At 39.1% G+C, this 20,102-nt stretch overlaps 2 protein-coding genes across 2 annotated transcripts; one reads left to right on the plus strand and one right to left on the minus strand.

Annotated features, from left to right (window-relative positions):
- Positions 1-2,306: 2,306 nt before the first annotated feature.
- On the plus strand, positions 2,307-20,102 carry LOC136242984 (uncharacterized). Its single transcript, XM_066034491.1, has 4 exons — positions 2,307-2,406; positions 14,510-15,667; positions 16,889-19,063; positions 19,908-20,102. The coding sequence occupies exons 2-4, from the start codon at positions 15,511-15,513 to the stop codon at positions 20,021-20,023; spliced, it is 2,448 nt and encodes an 815-aa protein (XP_065890563.1). The 5' UTR covers positions 2,307-2,406; positions 14,510-15,510; the 3' UTR covers positions 20,024-20,102.
- Positions 10,715-11,278, minus strand: LOC136242284 (retroviral-like aspartic protease 1). Its single transcript, XM_066033695.1, has one exon. It carries the CDS (start codon positions 11,276-11,278, stop codon positions 10,715-10,717), a length of 564 nt encoding a protein of 187 aa, XP_065889767.1.

Genomic DNA, 20,102 nt, shown 5'->3' on the forward strand with positions numbered 1-20,102 from the left:
CAAGTGTCCAGATTATGTAGGTGTCGAGTGTCCTGATTAACAGGTTCCACTGTATTGGTTGATAATAGTTTGTGGTAGCTAATTTTACTGCACAAAGGTGATGACAATAGGTGATAATAGTCAGTAGTAGCTTACTCATACAGTACTGTAAATGTAGGGATCATGGAGGATAGAGGTGATGACAATAGGTTGTAGTGTAGTAAAGGGAACAGGAGGGAATGTTGTAGTATTGCTAACATACAAAGCTCAGCCTGCACTGTAGGCATGTACTGCACCCTACCATTATGCAGTTTCTTTTTGTTGTCAGTAAGTTAACTTAGTAATTAAGCATGCCTTTATAAACAACTTATAGGTTCAAAATAGCCGCAGATCACATGTGGTCAAATCGATAGAGCGTTTTACTTGCGAGTGTTCAGTCCCTAGATCGAATCTCGGTGGTACCCTGAACACAGTCTCTCTTTTTTTTCTTTTTACCTGACCTTTTTGGTTACAATTTTTTTTGGCTAGCATTAATTGCTTCAGTGCTTTGGCCCATTTTTTGTTTTACTTTATTGTTGCTAAGTTAAGTAATTGTAGTCTCAATATCCAGTTTATTAGGTTAGGTAATGCAAAGGATGCAGCACATGTTGCTGTCATATCTTCAGTGCTGGCCACTAAAAGCTTTAATAAGACTTTAAGTACAAGTGTAACAAAAAATTTGGAATTTTCAATATGAGTAGGGATCAAAGTAATAAAAAGTACTGAAACAAGTGAGATTTACCACCTGATGCCTTACTACTACACACATATCCTTACTAGAACTGCAGAGGGTCTTGAAATGCTGAAACAAGTGACATTATCTACCACCTGAAGTCTTGCTAGTACACACAATTCCTACTTCAGTGCCATTGTCTCTAACTTCTCAGGAACTGAAGTAGGGATTGTGTGTGTACTAGCAAGACTTCAGGTGGTAGATAATGTCACTTGTTTCAGCATTTCAAGACCCTCTGCAGTTCTAGTAAGGATATGTGTGTAGTAGTAAGGCATCAGGTGGTAAATCTCACTTGTTTCAGTACTTTTTATTACTTTGATCCCTACTCATATTGAAAATTCCAAATTTTTTGTTACACTTGTTTGTGTACTTTTTATTCACCTGCAGCATATTAGCAGAATCTCCAGGATTACATGCAAGTTCTCAATGTAAATGCTAGTAACATAGTACAATGGACTTTTATACAGACCATACAGCGAGGTGTGATGTAGAATGAAATCTTTCTCAGCAGAAATAGTTGTCTTATATTTTCATTACCAGAAATTGTTGACTGTTTTATTGAAATGTAATTTATTTTTTTCTTGTAATTTGAGAAATCTTAATATGTGATTCTCATCTACCATCTGTGCACTGCTCATTTCTACAACAAAATCTATTACAAATGCTAAGTTCATAAGGATGCAATTGCAAATTAATTTTATCATGGTACTAATTTTGCTGAAGTAAATTATGCATAGAAGTACCATGCATTGTTATAATAGCTACCAGTTATAGCTTAAGATTCATCAAAGCATTAACACATCACCACACATCTACCCTGATTTGTTGATAGGCTATGATCGGTGTTGATGATGAGGTTAGGCTAATTATTTAGGGAAGCCAGAGGTGATACTTAGAGCTGTGCCTGTAGTGCAGATAGACACTGTCCCTCATCCAAATTACTCTTGATACACAACTATTTATAATTATAAACAAAAATATTGCAACCTTGTGTTGCTATGTTCTGTCCTGTGTCATGCTCCTGAGTCACTGGTGGTGTAACTTTAACTTCTGTCCCAGATTGGCTGTCTCCATCATCGCTTTCTTTGTTTCCACGCCCCCTTCCTCTACGCCCTCCTCTTCTGCCTTCATGCCCCCCTCCTCTACCTCCATGTCCCCCTCCTCTGCCTCCACGTCTCCCTCCTCTGCCTCCACGTCCCCAACCTCTATCACCTCCTGATGTGCTATTCTTCTGCTGGTGAATCCAATATTACCTCGGACAAAACACACAAAACGATAATAACAGCAATACTCTTAGTTAACGCTATCTTGTTACAATAACATAGATATGTAAATATCTATGCTGCCACCTTTCATATTTTCAACATCTCAAAGTCACTTCATGCTTGTATAGTCATAACTCGACTTCAAATTTAACCAAAGGCAAATCAATGCGCACCTACATAGCTCATTACTATGTTCTGCTGCGGCTTCTGCTGAGTGGGATCATAATATTACTCGCCGTCCGGAGGTCATGAATATAGTTTCTGCAAGGTCACTAAGTGATTACTCTGGTGCAGTGGGAGGCTCATCAGGTGACTTACATGCTTGGTGGTGAAGTTCGCGGTGAAGTTTGATTGCTTGAGGGACGAGGGTGAATCGGGATCTTCTCTTGCGTATGTGACATAATTTCCATAAATGCATAAACAATAACTATAGATACTAGAGTAGTGGCGGAGGAAATGAGGGGGGGGGGGGGCTGACCAGAGTATAGAATCTCTGCAGCTCTGGTGGCAGGGGGGCTTGGGGGTTGTTTTTGTTTTTATCTGCTTTACCAGTTAGGCACAGGAAGGCAAACACTGGAGGCAAAGCCTACAGTTCAGTGGTGAAGGACGAAATTGGGGGGGGGGGGGGGGTCACTTACACAGGTATCCCAAGACAAAACATCTGTCACCTTCCAAAGTCCAGTTGCCTAGTGGCAGTAGAACCTACAAACAGTTTGAATCTGCATACATTTTAGAGCCCATCTTCATATGGGCCCTTAATAATGTAAAAATGTGTTAGCTATGCACACCTAGCTATTTATTGTGTGCGAACCTTATTACGCTAGCTATTGATTATGGCTACATACTGCACCCCTGTTTACTTCATCCACTACTCTTCATTCTCACTCTGTTGTAGCAACGGCGATTCCCTTTTGTCGAGTGATCAGTAAGTCATGTGATTTACATTGAAATCAATCACAATACCTCAGTAATCACTTATTAAACAATGTTGGCAGCCTTCCATCAACGTACTGTACATTATTATAGTTAACGACTGATCTTTTCACAAAGTAGTACTGCTGCTCTCCAATTAGAATACTCCAGTACAATTGCTGTTCCTATCCAGTGTACTCATGAATATGTCGAGTCTCGTACACCATTACAACAACAAATATCTTCGGAAACAACATCCCCTGCCAGCTGATCACATCTTTCTAAAGAGTACAATTTAAATCAATGAACACGCAAAAGTATAGGAATTGAGTTACAGTTGGATGCATCATGTGATTCTGTAAGCTGTATATCTGTGTATGTCAGTAACTGAGCTGTGTAACACTAACATTAATACCCCTCCCGTTCCTATGTATTTGCGCATGTAATTTTTGCACATGTATGCTGCTGTGAATACTGCAAAGTTTCCAACTAAATTTTGGAGGGGCACTGGCCCCCTAACTTTTCAAATAGGGGGGCACATGGCCCCCGGCCCCCCTGTTCCGCCACCCTTGAAAGCCTGTATGGGGTTAGATTACAAGGGGGTGACATACAGGCACTCACTGTAGGTAGATCAGTGACCGCAGTCAAAGTCTATTAAGTCAAAGGTCAAAGCCACCAAATTCGTGCCAAGTAAAACAGTCAAGGGTAAAAATTTCCAGGCTCACAATCAAAAAGTACTGAAATATCATCACTAGGTCAATGGTCAAAGATTGAAAAAGGCTCTTAGTCACAGGTCAAAGTGAAATTTCAGCCAGTCAGGCTTTGACCGCGGTCACCGATCTCCCTACAGCAAGTACCTACATGGCACCCCCTTGCTTGGATTATCCATTTTTGTCAAAAAACATGGGTACTGGCTTAAAAGGCATATAGCCTGGGGGGCGCAGCCCTCCCCCAGAAGCTGTAGCCATTTTAGGCTTTATATGTCTCAAAGTTCATCAGAATGAAAATGTAGACTAACTGAGGGGAATAACTCATTTTTATTTATACATATCCTGACCTATAGTTAACAAATTAGTTCACCATCAAATGAGACTCCACCTCAGACTCTACCCTTAACAGATGGAGTTCTGTCAAAGTGACCAGATGACTACCAAGCACCATGAATACAGGCAATAGCAGAGCAGTGCAATGAGCATGAGAGGCAACAAGAAGCCAGCCCACTTTGTGGACAAACTAGAAGCCAGACATGTATAGAAAATAGTAGTTTCATGAGCCAGACCCCCAACAGGGGTGTAGCCAGGATTAGTTTTTAGATAAACACAAAACTTGGGCAGTAGCATTAAATTGAACTCTGTGTGCATCTATCTAGCTGAAACCTACACACTGCTGTTTACGCAGCTTATAAACACTATACTGTAGAGTCTGGTTGTTAGGCGCATATGCCTAATAGATATTCATGAAAAATTATTGTAATTAACATATATTTGTTAAGCGCATGTGCCTAATAAATAAACTTCCTCATGGACTCGCTCTCTTAGGGTGGTGTGAATTGCAGTCATTACATGTACCAATATTTTGAATCCAGTTTTGTGCACTGAATCCGTCATCTGAAGCATATGACAGAAGACCACTTTGCTTGGTAAGTATAGTAAAAGCACCACTCGAAAAACACGTATTTTGATTTTGTACTTTAAGAAATCAAACCTCTAGTATTTATTCTGTTGTATAGCTTCATCTCATGTTGGAGCTTCGTGTTCGTCCACATGCGCTTATCAACCATGATTAAGTGCGAGAAACGGGTATACACTTAACATGTAATATGTGCGTAATATATGTGTGCGGTAATCCTACTGTATTATTGCTCGTCACTAGACTGGCTTGTACTCCAATACATTTAAGACATCACATGCTCGCCTTGTGGCACTAAACAGACATTCACAGTGTAAATATCATACTTTATGTTAACCTGACACATGTATAACACAACCACCAAAGTTTACTGTAGCTGCTTCCCTCCACCATTTTTACGATCAGCAAAAACCACTTGGAATCCCAAAATGGAATCAGGAATCTCTGATAAAATGAAATTTCATATACGTCTGATTATTCCATATATTTCTTGTAAACTATACTGTAAATTATCTTGCATGTTGTTTTGCAATCAGTTTAGTCTTGTGAGCAATGTGTACACATTTTGGCATGTCTGTACAGGCAATAGCAACATCTTTAACCTGCATTTGTGGCCTCATCAGTGATCCGATTAGCTCAGAAGTCAGCCGAGTGCATAAAAGGTGTTAATCTAAATTTTGATATTTGGAATCTGGAATCTAGGTTTGGAATCTGGAATCTAGGTTGGAATCTAGGGAAAAAATGGTGAGATTTGGAATCTTACACACAATTTTTGGATGGCATGGACCCTATATAAGCTGCAGATATTCCCCCTATTAAGGAACCGGTAGCTATTTGATCAAAGTATTGAGCATGTTTTCAAGATTCTACACTCATACAGTATAGCTAGCTTGTGTATTGTAGCCAATTCAAAGATTTGTGCAGTGAACTCTGACATTAGCGTTTGTAGAATTTTCAAGTAAGAAGGTTAACCCTGTCACAGAGGACAACTATAGCTAGATATATTTGAAGTAGACCAGAATAAGGATACCAAGTTATACTGCCAGTTTTATGCAGAGAGATAAGATATGACAATAAGCCTGGACCACAAAGGAGTAGGCATGGCCCAGGAAATATCATCACCCTAAAACTAGCCTCAATTTTCCCTGACGATGATGAGGCAGTATTGGTTAGGTAAAACTAAGCCCAAACAAGTTTTCATATCGACCCAAAACACTTTCAACAAGTTGCTACAGAATTGAAAATATTAATGGAGTTTTCTACTGTCTGACTGATGCCTTCAGACAAGTGTAACTCGATAACGGCTAAGGCTATGGGCTTGATTTTTTTACTGTTCAAGAACTGCACCACAAGAAAGCTGAACTGATAATCTGTGTATAGTAGCCATCTTGAAAATTGAATAAAACACGGAGTAATTTGGACAAGATGGCATGTATTAAAATGTTTGTGGTGCCTAATTGTCTGGGTTGTGTATTAGAGTCAACACCACCATAGGTAACCAGGTATTACTGTGCCTTATAGTTACATCACTTCTGTTTTTTCTAAAAATCATTAGATTAATGTGCATCATGCAGTAGCTACACCTGTAGTTCTCTTTGATTTACATTTTACAGAATATACAATAATCAGATTGGTATAATCAGTATCAGCTCTATTAGGTACAGATTAATTGGATATCGGTACAACTGAAAAATCCTTATCGGTACACCTCTATGTTCCACATCGCTTTGGCCCGAGAGGTGCCTTTTGGCATACCGTAGTATGTACAATGCATTCTTCATGGATTTACCAGTGTCCTTTTTTGTGTCCCATTCATCTTTGCTGACAGCAAAAAATTCCGATTTGGTATGGTAGCACGTGATGGCTTCCCTTCGTAATGGAAATCATCCATATTTTTCATAGTGGCTATTTTGATTGCCGAGGTTTCAAACAGTTCTTGATTTGTAACAGGTTGAACATAGCTGACAATGAAGCATAATGGATACTTCACTTTTCAGATGATAATTGCACAGCACTATTTCAGATGTGGTATGCGTGGGTTCACAGTTATAACAAAAAAAAAAGTTAAAAACAAGTACACTAAAAAATTGGAATTTTCAACTAAAATACGGACCATAGCACATCAATAAAAGGCACTGAAACAAGTAGTAGTGCATGATATTAAATCACATTAAAACAATAAAATGTTATATCCCTACTGTGTTCAAGATACCTTAATGGAAATGCACAGTAGGGATATAATTATTCTTTTACTGTGATTTAATATCGTGCATTATTCCAGCTTGTTTCAGTACCTTTTATCAATGTGCTATGGTCCCTATACTAGTTGAAAATTCAAAATTTTTTGTGTGCTTGTATTGTGGCAAGCATTGGGGTAATGGTTAATGGTGTAATATGACTAATATAACAATCGATTAATACAACAGTATGTGGCAGTTAATTAGAACAACACACACGTGCTCAATCAATTACAAACACTAAAATATTAAGTGTCATGTGATACAGTAATTATAAAGTAAGTCATTACAATAATTATAATAAAGCTAGTTCATTACACACGCCCCCTTCTTTTAAGAGCTTGTCCTCAAGCATTAGAACCGTAGCCTGTCTGGTGGGTGTCTATCACGGAGCAGATAACGACGTTGTGTACCATCAACGGAAGCTTCTGGAATAAGGAAGTGGTGGAATTCAGGAGGATTCCATTGCAATGGCTGCTGGTCAGTAATGGTATGTTCCTTGATTTGATCTGGTTGGATCCTGTGCCTCACACGATTGACATGAACCACTTTAGAGTTGTGGCCATCCGTCAGTTCTAAATTACACGGACCTTTTACTTTACTGACAATCCATTTTCCATCCCAGTGTGGTTGTAACTTCCTAGCCGTTGGCACTGATAACCATACAGTGTCTCCAGGGTTAAAGGTACGGGGAAAAGTGTGACGGTCATACTGTCTCTTTTGTTGCTCCGCAGACTTGGTCAAGTTAGCATGCACAAAATCTTGCATTGCTTGAAGTTTGGCTTGTAAGTGATTCGCATATGTGGTGGTATCAAATTTGTAGGGACACTGAAAGGGAATAGCAGCTGGCGATCTTCCGAACATCAGTTGAAAGGGTGAGATATTTGTTGAGGAATGTATGGCTGTGTGATAGGCATACATTACAAGCGGTAAAAATTCTTCCCAATCATCTTCGGTTTCAGTGTAACAATGCAGCAACTGCAGAAGTGAGTGGATGAATCGCTCAACCATACCATCACCCTGAGGGTGGTATGCTGTCGTACGACTCTTCTGAATCCCAAAGGCTGTCATCACGTCACGGAATAGCTGGCTTTCAAAATTTCTTCCCTGATCTGAATGTAAAACTTCAGGGATGCCAAAGGAACAGCAAATTTTGATGACAGCAGCTGAAATGGAAGCAGCAGTTTGTTCTCATAGAGGAACTGCCTCTGCCCATTTTGTGAAGTAATCCCTGACCACTAGTAAGTATCTATTATTACGACGTGAAACTGGGACCTCCAAAATGTCAGCAGCCAGCATTTTCCATGGCCCTCCAATCGGCACATTCGTTAGAGGAGCTGGGGTGGGTGCTGGTAACTTCGCTTGCTGACATACAGTACACTGTTTACAATACTTAGCAACATCTTGGGCCATTCCAACCCAATAAGCAGACTCCTGAAGTCGTTGTAGTGTCTTGGCAATGCCTTGATGCCCAGCAGTGGGAATATCATGTGATTGAGAGATTGCAGACCTTTGCATTGAAAGTGGAAGTACTGGGATAATAATTGGCAGCTGTGAAAGCCTGGGGGTGTATGTGCAGCACACTACATTATCAATAATAGACAACTGTTGCCAAAGTTGTAAATACCTGTTAAGTAGTGGTTGTGTTCTACCTGTGATAACAGGCTTGGTGGATGAGGACAATCCGCTATGAAGCTGCTTGACTACTTGATCCTCTAACTGAGCCACTTGTATGTCGGTGGTGACAGGTTGTGAGGATGTGACTGCAACTGAGTGCGGTACAGATACTGGGTTACGTGACAGTGAATCTGCATTAATGTTTTCTGTCCCTTTTCGATACACGATGTCAAAGGTGTATTCTTGCATAGCTAAGGCCCAACGCTGAAGAAGACCTTCCATTTTCTGTGCAGAAAGCCACTGGAGCGGTGCGTGGTCTGTCATCAGAGTAAAAGAATGTCCTAACAAATAGTGACGAAATTGTTTCATACCAAATACAGCAGCTAAACACTCCCTTTGTATAACACTATAATTTGACTCACTTTTGGTCAACGTCCGGCTGGCATAGGCAATCACATGGCCTCCTTGTTCCAACACAGCTCCCAATCCCACAGCAGAGGCATCTGTCTGCAACACAAAAGGAGGAGAAAAATCTGGATAAGCCAGGATAGGCGATTGAGTTAGCTTGGATTTTAGGAATGAAAACGCATTGTCATGAACAGAAGTCCATTTGAACGACACACCTTTCTGTGTAAGACCATGAAGTGGGGCGGCAAAATCAGCAAATTTATGTATGTACCTTCTATAATAAGAAGCAAGACCCAAGAATTGACGAAGGGTGGTAACATCACATGGTGTTGGCCAGGATTGCACTGCATGTACCTTGTTAGGGTCTAGTTGAATACCATCAGCTGAGAAAATGTGGCCTAGGTAACACACTTTAGGCACACCAATGGAACACTTCTTCCCACGCAGGATTAGTCCCACATCTTGCAGGCGGCAGAACAATTTCCGTAAATGGTCCTTATGGCATTCCACATTTGGGGAGTAAACCAATATGTCATCCAGGTATGTTGACGCAAATGGCAGGCCACGCAATACAGAGTCCATCAGTCTCTGGAAAGATGCTGGTGCTCCTGAGAGCCCGAATGGCATGCGGCAAAACTGGTAGAGGCCCATTCCTGGTCCAGGGCAGAATGCAGTGTTAGGCTGGTCAGCTTCTGCCACTGGGAGCTGCCAATATCCACTGTGGAGGTCTAAAGTGGAGAACACAGCAGCATTAGTGAGACGATCCTGTACCTCATCAGGGAGTGGCAGGGGGTAAGAATCTTTGGCTGTCTGTTTGTTAAGGGACCTGTAGTCTACGCAGATTCTTAGTTCTCCAGATTTCTTGGGTACAAAAACAGTAGGGGACATCCATGGGCTGCTACTCTCTTTTATGACCCCTTGTGCTAGCATCAATTCAATCTGCCTAACAACTTCCTGACGATAGTGCCCTGGAATGCATCGCGGAGGTACACGAATGGGTGGGCCTTTTGTTGGAATGTAGTGACAGTCAAGTGTGGTTTTCCCTGGTCTGACATCAAATAAGGTTTTGTGTTCTTCCACTAGATGCTTAAAATCCCCACTGCAATTCTCAGGTAGTTCATAAGTATTAGGGGCACCAAAATCAGGAATGGCACACTCTTCTGGCATTACTCTGGAGTCAGTACATAAAGCTGCTATCATACCAACATGAGGTTTGTTATTCTGGGCATCCTTCACCATCTGTTTCAACTGTTGATGTTCCTCTGGTAGTTGTGTACTCTTGGGGTAAACTTGAACTGTGTTTCCAGAGAAATCCAGAACAAGGTTGTGATACTGTAAGAAATCAAGTCCTAAAATAGCAGGAGCAATAAGATCACTAACCACAAAAAAACTGTGTTGTACAGGTGTCTCCATGTTCTGGATCAGCACAGATGCTGTGATGTACTTAACAGTAGGAAGTGGTACACCTGATGCTGTTCTCAATAGGATCCTTGGAACTGGTTTCTCTATGATGTTAGTCATTTTCGCAACACTAGATTGTGCTAACAAGGATATGGAAGAACCGGAATCAAGCATTACCTCCAAGGTAGAGTGTCCAATCTTTCCCATAATTACAACTGTTTGTATCTTGGTGGTGGCTACTACTACAGTATGTGTGGGGCTCTTACTTATTAGGGATGTCGGTTGCCCCCCAGGGACATCCCCTTCTTGTTTACTGACAGCCAGCAGTTGGCGGCAATATGACCTGGCCTGCCACAGATATAGCACCTACGCTCCCTGACCCTGTTCGGACAATATTGCTGCACATGGCCGGGCTGCTTGCAGTAGTAGCACTGTGGTGGGTTCCTATCACTCTTCTGAGCTACTTTCAATGCTGCCACCTGTGCTGTCAATTCTTAAATTTGGGATTTCAGTTCTGAGACTTCAGAAATGCCTGAGTGAACTGCCACAGTTTGCCTCTCACCACCATCCACAACCATCAAGATCTTAGCACGTTGTACAAGTTCATCAAGGTCTGCCGTGTTACCACTCGCTCGAAGCTGACGACTCAGTGAGGCAGGTAACCCCGCTAAGAATTGGTGAATCAGTAATTGCTTCCTCGCATCAGCTGTCAATCCTGGCATCGCTTGCTGTAGTAGTCGTTTCAGCTCATACAAATACATACCAACTGATTCGCCAGGAAAGATTGGTCGCTTTTGAAACTCTTCCAATGACACAAATTCAAGTGGCGCCATTTTCTTAATTAATTTGTCCTTCGCCACACTATAATCCTTCTTTTCTTCATCGGTTAACTCCATCCACGCTGCTAAAGCTTCCCCTTCAAGTAAGGTCGGCAATTTCTTAGTCTTCTTTGTTGCGTCCCATCCATTCGCATTGGAACAAATTTCAAACTTCTGAAACCACTCTCGAGTATCTCCGCCTGAGAAGGACTTGGGAATACTAACGTGTGTAGTGGCCATTTCTCAAACCATCCTCTGCTACCAGTGTAATATGACTAATATAACAATTGATTAATACAAAAATATGCGGTAGTTAATTAGAACAACACACACGTGCTCAATCAAACAAACACTAAAATATTAAGTGTCATGTGATACAGTAATTATAAAGTAAGTCATTACAATAATTATAATAAAGCTAGTTCATTACAATGGTAATGACCCACTCGCCTGCACTCTACATTTGGAGTTTAACAGAAAATTACCAAATAGTGGCCTTAAGGGTGGCTGGCAGGATTGTTGCTAACAGATTTTTTGTACTGTAGCTATGAACTGTTGATTATTAGCTATTTAATTATTATTATATTGTACTAATAATGTTTAATGACATTACATGAATTAGAACAATAATTAAGATACACAGTAGTGTGTTGTGCAGCCCAAGAAGCCAGCACGTCACACCATGAGTATATTGACAGGAAAAAATAGTTTTCACACCTTTGTAGCTCAGTGATCCTTTATCCAATTGGAGCCAAATTTTCTACAGAAGTGCCACCCTGGACAAGGAGTCCACATAACAAATTTGAAGAAAATCGCTCTAGTAATTTCCAAGATATGAGTGGGTAAAAGTTTGTTTTATTTTCATTGCTTTTTTTTCTTCTTTTCGCATACTTTGCAAAATTCGCCGTAAAATACCAATGCATGCTCCAATCGGGCTGAAATTTGGCACACGTAAAGGGCGCATTAAAGTGGATCTCAGTACCAAGTTTGGTAGGAATCTGATTAACATTCATGGAATTATTACCTATTATTTGCGTAAAATAAAGTCGAACTTCTGTCATGCCCACAGGGTAAACCCTTTATAGGCATGAGTTGAAAATTGCTATGTAGATGGAGTAACCATCATAGGGTAACCATCATAGGAGTGCTTTTTGTGGTTTGAAAGGAATCGAGATAAAGACCAAGGAGACAAATCACCCTGTAGAAAGTTCACCTATGAACAGATCACCCTGCATGTAGAGAGTTCAGCTACATTTCAAGTCACCCAGTAGAGAGATCAGCTGCAAACAAGTAATCCTGTAGGGAATAATTGGCATGTAATAAATATATGTATTATATTATAATTTGTATATTTACTGATAAAATCAGAAATAGTTAAAGTATTAAAAATCTGCCATTTTCTTCCTGGCTCCTGTGGTAAAGAAAACAAGATAGGTTAAAAAAGCTCCAAAGCTGGCCATAGGCCAACTTTGGGGTATACAAATACAAAAAGAAATGATATCTAATCCAAAACAGCCAAACTATAAAAAAAATGAGTGCGGCCAAGCGGCATCAAATTCACCTGAATTGTCATTATTAAAATTTTTACCATTACCCTACCATCACAGCCATTTCTTGGCCTCCACCTTGGATTTGGCATCTTTTTTCACCATAGCCTTTTTGGGGGCTGCACTTTTTTTTACAGCTTGGCTGTTTTGGATTAGATAATGATTATAGCTACAATTGAGGTAGTAAAAGCAGTCAGTATAAGATGGTGAAAGCAATTGTAATACAGATGAAACAAAATTGTGAAAGCTTTCCTGCATGGAAATAACTATGAGCCATGGACTGCTCAAAATCATCATTTTCAATTAAGCTGTTCCCATTCATAAGCTTCGAAAAATATGTGGACTTCCTCATAGCTATAGCTAGCTAGCTAGCTATAGCTATGAGGAAAGCTAGCTAGCACAGGGTGACTTGCTTCTTGCTGAACTGTCTATAAGATTAACTGTTGCAGCTGAACTCCCTACAGAATAACTTGTAATGTAATAGAATTCTATAATGGAGTAAATAATTAGCCGAATGCTCTATTAGGGTGACTGTTCTATTAGAGTATCTCGATCTCGCATTTGCTACACGGAGGTGGCTTTCGAATCATAACTCAGTGGTTTGTAACCCGATTCTTCTGTACTACTGCGAGGACTTTCTATGAAGATTATTCCAGCTATACACCGATTTTCAGCTCATTGCTCTAAGCGGTTTGCCTAGTAGGCGTGAAAACTAATACTTTTTTATTCATAAAAATCGATCGCGTAATTGTGACACAGGTTGGGTTTTGTGTCATATCTCCATGGTCTTTATCTCGATTCCTTTCAAACCACCAAAAGGCACTCCTACGATGGTTACTCCATCTACATAGCAATTTTCAACTCATTCCATGAAGAGGTTTACCCTGTAGGCGTGACAACAAATCGATCTTGTTATAGGCGAATAATCGGTCATAACTCCTGAACCATCCATCGGATTTGCACCAAATTTAATGCTAGAATGTGCCAAATTTCAAGGTGATCGGAGTACGCGTTTGCGTTTTATAGCAATTTTTGCAAGTGTGCGAAAACACGAAGAAAAAATCGAAACTTTGGCAGCTCGTATCTCGGAAAGGCTGGAGTGATTTACTTCCAATTTGGAATGTAGACTCCCCTGGCTGGCGGGCAACTCTGTAGCAAATTTGTTTCCAATCGGATAAGGGATCACCGAGATACAAAGGTGTGAAAATGACGTTTTCTTTCTTCCTGTAAATATACTCATGGTGTGGCGCGCCAGCTTTTTGGGCCGCACGACACACTACCGTGTGTCTTGATAACTAGCTATTGTGATAATTTGTTTCTTCCTGATACAGTAACACACTGGTATGTTTACCAGCTTCTTGGCCACATGACACACTAGTTGTCTTGATGAGTACTACTGTACTTATTGTAATTATAAGGCCCCTATTTGGTGATTATTAGTTTCTCATCCACCGTCCGCATCCTTCTTTAGTTACCGCATGGTAAGCCATTATTTACTCTGCATGCTCAGAAGAACACGTGATACCAAACTGTTATAATTTTTTGTTGATGAACGCTACAATGCGCTATATATCACCAGGAGAACTGTTGTTTCCTTAGCAAATTGCTGCAGTGCCAGTTGCAATCGTGCTCTATCGACTTCATCAAAGCAGGCTTTCAGTTGACTGTCGAAAAACAGTTGGCGATCACGAGAAGTAGAATCAGCTGGTGAAGGAGATGTTTGTAGTAAGAAAGAAAGACAATTTGGACAAGGTTTGTACATCAGTGTGTTAATATTATAAAATAATGGTAATACCCTCCCGCCCGCATCATAATAATTAGAAAGGCTGGATGAGAAACTAATAATCACCGAATAGGGGCCTAATGTACAAACTCAATTATGAATAATGTTGTATACTTCAAGTAATGTTTTATCTGTATGCAGAATGATGATCTTGATCCTAGTGTGGATTAATTTGATCACCTTTATCACCAGTCAACATCAGTGGCGTAGCCAAACCCGGGCAAGCCAGGGCATTGCCCGGGCATCAGACTTCTTTGCCCCACCATCAGCTCCTAGAGTAATTATAAAGACGTGGGCTGGATAGCTCGAGATTTTGCTAAAGTTACTTAACTAGTCACTGTACAAGAATAAGTATAGCACAACTTATACAACACTCACCGTGCCATTTTCGCCGATGGTTTCCTTCTTTTTGGCTAAACAGAGATGGGGTTATCCAAGGGATTTTCCCTACGAGTAACTTGATTGTGCACAAATAGAGGAGGCAATGAATAGAAGCAAGATCACGTGATTACAAAAAACAGCGCAGCATTGTGGCAAGGAGTGAAGGGCAAAGAATTGGTTTCACTATAGTGGGCTGGACAGTTTACATTTGGATTAAGTGATCACGGTAGCTATCGGTGTGGTCAAAACTCGGGAGGCAAAGCAGTCTAGAGGTATTTATGAAATTAGCACCCATCTATCCGTGTGGATACTGCTCAGTTCAAACGGTATGGAGTACTTGTTCAGTCAGCAATTCTTTTCTTTTTGTTTCTACTTTTCTAGGCTAACAACTGTAGTGGCAGAGCAGTCATCACGTGATAGAGCGCCTCGTGCTTTAATTTAAGAATCTTTGTAGTCTGGTATTAAGACACATGTAGCTAGATGTATGTAATAGGTTAGAAGGCCAATAGCTAGCTTGGCGTTCGCTTCAATTAGGTTGATATTAGTCATCTTGCATACAGTAGTGTAGGATGATACATAATGCATTTAAAAAATGTTATATTGATGTCCATATGAAGATGGGCATGTGGACGTGTGTTGCATGGGAAATGGCTTGCCCACCCATTGCCCAGGCATGGCGAAAAGTCTGGCTACGCCACTGGTCAACATGCCCATAGTAAAGTGATCATCATCAACACTACTGGTGGTAGTGACAATACTACATGTTGTGTCGATGGAGAATGTGTGTGTGTACTTCACTATCCACTGCTTTACACTGTATGACCAGTAACTCTGTAATCAACATTACATCAGAATCAGTTATACTAGAAGATAACATCAAAATGGGATCAGGTGATCTAAACAACATCACAATAACTGGTAAAGGTGCTACCATCATGTGTAACAATAGTGGGGGGGTGTACTGTGAGTTATGTGATAATGTGGTCATTGAAGGGATCACATGGGACAGGTGTGGTGATCCTAATGGAACAAATATTGCAGGAGTGACATTTAATATCACTAGTAATATTTCACTGCTTTACTGTACCTTTCAGTATTCTGGAATAACAGCAGTTTACATACAATTACAAGGTTTTACTGGAATACTTACAGTAGACCATACCAATTTTATGTCAAATATTGTATATGAAGTGAAGGAGTTGCCTTACCATGGTGCTTTGGTTATAGAAAATTCAAACACTTCAGATGATCTGATTATTAACGTTTCTGACAGTAAATTTGATAACAATACTTATTCAAATTTCTCTGGTGGTATTTTTGTTAACATTAGTAGTCATTCACTTGTCATTTGGATCAAAAATAGTAATTTTTCATGTAACAGTTATGCCGCATGGTTTTTAACTGAATTATCTGTACAGAAGGAGATTCATCTGATTGAAATCAGTGTGGTCTATAATCATCGTGGCTTTTATTTTATTGGATCAAGCTATCCAAAAGTGTGTTATTCAAATAGAAATAGTTCTTTTGTAGTTGAATCTTCTGTGTTCAGGGAAAACTGTGGTTTTTGTCTTTGGTGGGAATCTACTGAAGACAATGTGAGGGTAATGATAAGCAATTCAAGTTTTACTAATAATGAAGGGCCATTTTCTGGTATTATTGGTATCACAATTTTTTCAGTTAATATGTCAATCAACCTTACTAGAGTAAACATTACTAATAATACGGTTAAAGACTCACTATTATCACATGCTGGGGTTGTTGCTATTACAACATATAGTTGTGGAGACATTGAAGTATCCATGACAAATGTAATTTTTAAATCAAATGGAAACTTAAAATTTATCATTCCAGCTGTTACATTGTCGGTTGTTTCATCTCTCTCACTACATATAACAGATTGTGAATTTATTGACAACATGTCTTCTGGACATGGTGCAGCATTGTATGTTTCTGCTTCATCAGCTACCAGTGAAGTGAAAATTTGTAATACCTCCTTTGATAATAATATTGCAGATTATAGTATAGCTTACTTTTATGTAATACCCTTTTCAAATCTTAAAGTACAAGTTAATAATTCAACCTTCACCAATAATATTGGTAGTTCTATGTACATGTCATCAAGTACACTTCATTTAATAGATAATGTATTGTTTGAGAACAACACAGCTGATTATGGTGCTGCAGTGTATCTTGACCAGGGTAGTGTTGTTGAGATTGATGAACAAGCCACTGTTAGGTTTGTGAACAATTTTGTTTCACACAATGGAGGAGCAATTTACATAAATATGATAATCTCTAATTGTGATAATGGTTTTAACTACAGTTTCTCTCAATATAGAGCCAATGTTGTGTTTATAAACAATTCAGCTGGACTTGTTGGTAACTCCTTATATTTTAATATTCCAAAATTCTGTGAAATAAATGAAACTTTACGGTCTATTCCTTGCCATTTCAAATATTATCAATTCGTTAACAAGACAAATGTATCTATTCAGTGTAATGTAAGCTACACTTCACTCAATGGTGCTGGATCTCCTATAGTCACTTCACCACATGAACTAAGATTATGTTTCCCAAACACTGATGGTGTTAACATATCATCTAACTCTGATCACAACATTTACTACATAAACAACAATATTCTTGGTCATGAGGTGAAGTTTAAAGGTGTTCTTCTTGACTTTTTTGAAAAGAAAGCGGCACCATCACTGTTTAACATAGAATGCATTGATTGTTCAAATGTAAACATCTCTCTAATGAATGATGAGCATATTTTGATTGACAATATCACAAGTCTTAGTGTTAAATTGATGGGAGCAAATGAGCCAAATAATGTTATTATAAGTTTAAATTTAACTTTAACTTCATCCTCACAGCCAAAGGTAAGTACTACACTTAAAGTAGAATTAGTACCTTGTTTTAAACATCCTGGAAATGTGTACAACAAAACGACTCATACTTGTGTTTGTTACCATCATGATGTGGTGGAGTGTTATGACACTTACAATGAGATCAGAAGAGGTTACTGGTTTGGTAGTGTTGGAGGAACACCAACTGCATCATTGTGTCCTAAGCATTACTGTAAGTTTCATAGGGAGACCAAAGAAGGATACTTGGGATTACCACACACACTTGATGCTCAGTGCAAAAAAAACAGGTCAGGGACTGCTTGTGGAAATTGCAGTTCAAACTACACTCTAACATATGACTCTACTGACTGTATCAGTGTAGACCATTGTAGTACTGGAATGACAGTGTTAGTGGTAGTGTTGACCTGTTTGTATTGGATTGTAGTGGTAGTTGGTGTGTTCAGTTTAATGTACTTCAACTTTCAGATAGCATCAGGATATATGTATGGGATAATCTATTACTACAGTATGGTGGGTATCTTGTTGAGTGTTAACACAAACATTTCTGATGAAACATTTCAACTTGTTAGGATCTTGTCAAGCTTTGCAAACCTTACTCCAGAATTTCTTGGACAACTTTGTTTTGTGACAGGATTAAGTGGAATAGACCAGTTGTTTATCCACTACTCACATGCTGTTGCTGTTTCAATACTGACATTGGTAATTGTACTGGCAGCTAGATGTTCAGTGAGAATAACAGTACTTGTCAGTCGATGTATCATTCATGTTATCTGTCTTCTCCTATTACTATCTTACACATCATTAACATCCACTTCACTACAGTTACTGAGACCACTCAAGTTTACTGATGTTAATGAGGTATACACATATACATCTCCACACATTGGATATTTCCATGACCGTCATGCCATATATGGTATTGTGGCAGTGATCTGTGAATTGGTTGTAGGGATTGGCTTACCATTGTTGTTATTGTTGGAGCCATTGTTAAGTAGGAAAATTAACTCCATCAAGATCAAACCATTACTGGATCAGTTTCAAGGATGCTACAAGGACAAGTATCGCTGGTTTGCTGCTTATTATCTGATATGTCGTCAAGTGATCATGTTAATTGTATTTGTATGTAACACTAACTATTACAACATGTTGTTTTGTCTTCAGATAGCCTTAGTGGTTATTGCATTGATCCACATGTGGGCTCAACCTTACAAAGACAAGGTGTTGAACTTTTTTGATGTACTACTACTAAACATCATGTCAGTTATTGCTAATATAAACATCTATACTTTGTTGCAGTCTGTTGCTCCTGGAATAACAATAACTTTGTTGGTCCTTCCTCTGTTCTTATGCTGCTTAGCTGGTATCAAACTAGCAACTCATCGTTTTGTCAGAAATCTAATGAATACCAAGAACTTGATGATCTCAATACTGCAAACTCTGCAAGGTGTGTGTGTGTGTCTGTGACAGTCAGACTTGGGATCAATAGTATTTACTTACAAATACTAGCAAATACAAATACGATTGCAATGCTTTTGTCAGGACAGTATTTAAATACAAATACTTTCTAAAGTATTTAAATACAATTTCAAATACTTAGTGACTCAGCCACTACACTGTGCACATGTTGTCTTCTAATCTACACACACAATATCATTATGTTTGTTGTTACTATAACTACTAAGGCAACATGCTAGCTCTATGTATGTTCGGGTGGTGTATGTGTATTGTGTGCTATTGATAAACATCAATCTTTTATCCGTTAGCCTGCATCTCTCAGATTAAATATTTTCTGTGCTACACTGAAAAGTAGGTGTATATACAAAGCCGGCACACACAAAAATCGGGTTGTTAGCTTAGTCAACAGGGATCATTTAGTTTCCAAAACTTAAGGGGATCCTTCTCTTGTGGTAAGTATAAATATTCTCTGACCATTGGAGTGATTTCACAATAGTAATAGAAGATACTGTCTCTATCAAATCATTGAAAATGTCATTTTCTTGGTTGGAGGCTCTGACTTGTGATATTCAAATTATGACATTGCTTATGACCAAAGATTCAGTTAATTTTACAATCTTATTTTGGTAAAAGTATTTGAAGTAATTGTAAGTATTTAAATACATTAGGAAAGTATTTAATTGCAAATATATCCAGTTTCTAAGCTATAAATACAATTACTCAAAATTTGTATTTGATTGCAATTAATACAAATACTCATGTATTTGACCCCAAGTCTGGTCTCTGTGTGTCTGTGTAGTATACATGCTTATTTTTGTGTACACATCATTTAGAAATAACAGAAAGGGTGCAGCAAGGAGACATCCTGGCTACTTTCACTATCAAGAATCTCTTGTTGTACATGACAGTTAGTTTGACTATGTTACTACTTGTGTGCATGTATGATTGACACATCCATAATATTATTATAATACATGTGACTAGTGTGTGTGTGTGTGTGTGTGTGTGTGTGTGTGTGTGTGTGTGTG

This window comes from Dysidea avara, chromosome 13 (assembly GCF_963678975.1).
Source record: "Dysidea avara chromosome 13, odDysAvar1.4, whole genome shotgun sequence".
Lineage (NCBI taxonomy): Eukaryota > Metazoa > Porifera > Demospongiae > Dictyoceratida > Dysideidae > Dysidea > Dysidea avara.

Coding starts and splice junctions, on each gene's coding strand:
- LOC136242284 (XM_066033695.1), bottom strand. CDS start 11,278: ATGGCCACTACACACGTTAGTATTCCCAAGTCCTTCTCAGGCGGAGAT.
- LOC136242984 (XM_066034491.1), top strand. CDS start 15,511: ATGTTGTGTCGATGGAGAATGTGTGTGTGTACTTCACTATCCACTGCT. Junction 15,668..16,888: donor AAACAACATCACAATAACTG/GTAAAGGTGCTA, acceptor TTCATTTAATAG/ATAATGTATTGTTTGAGAAC. Junction 19,064..19,907: donor AATACTGCAAACTCTGCAAG/GTGTGTGTGTGT, acceptor CACATCATTTAG/AAATAACAGAAAGGGTGCAG.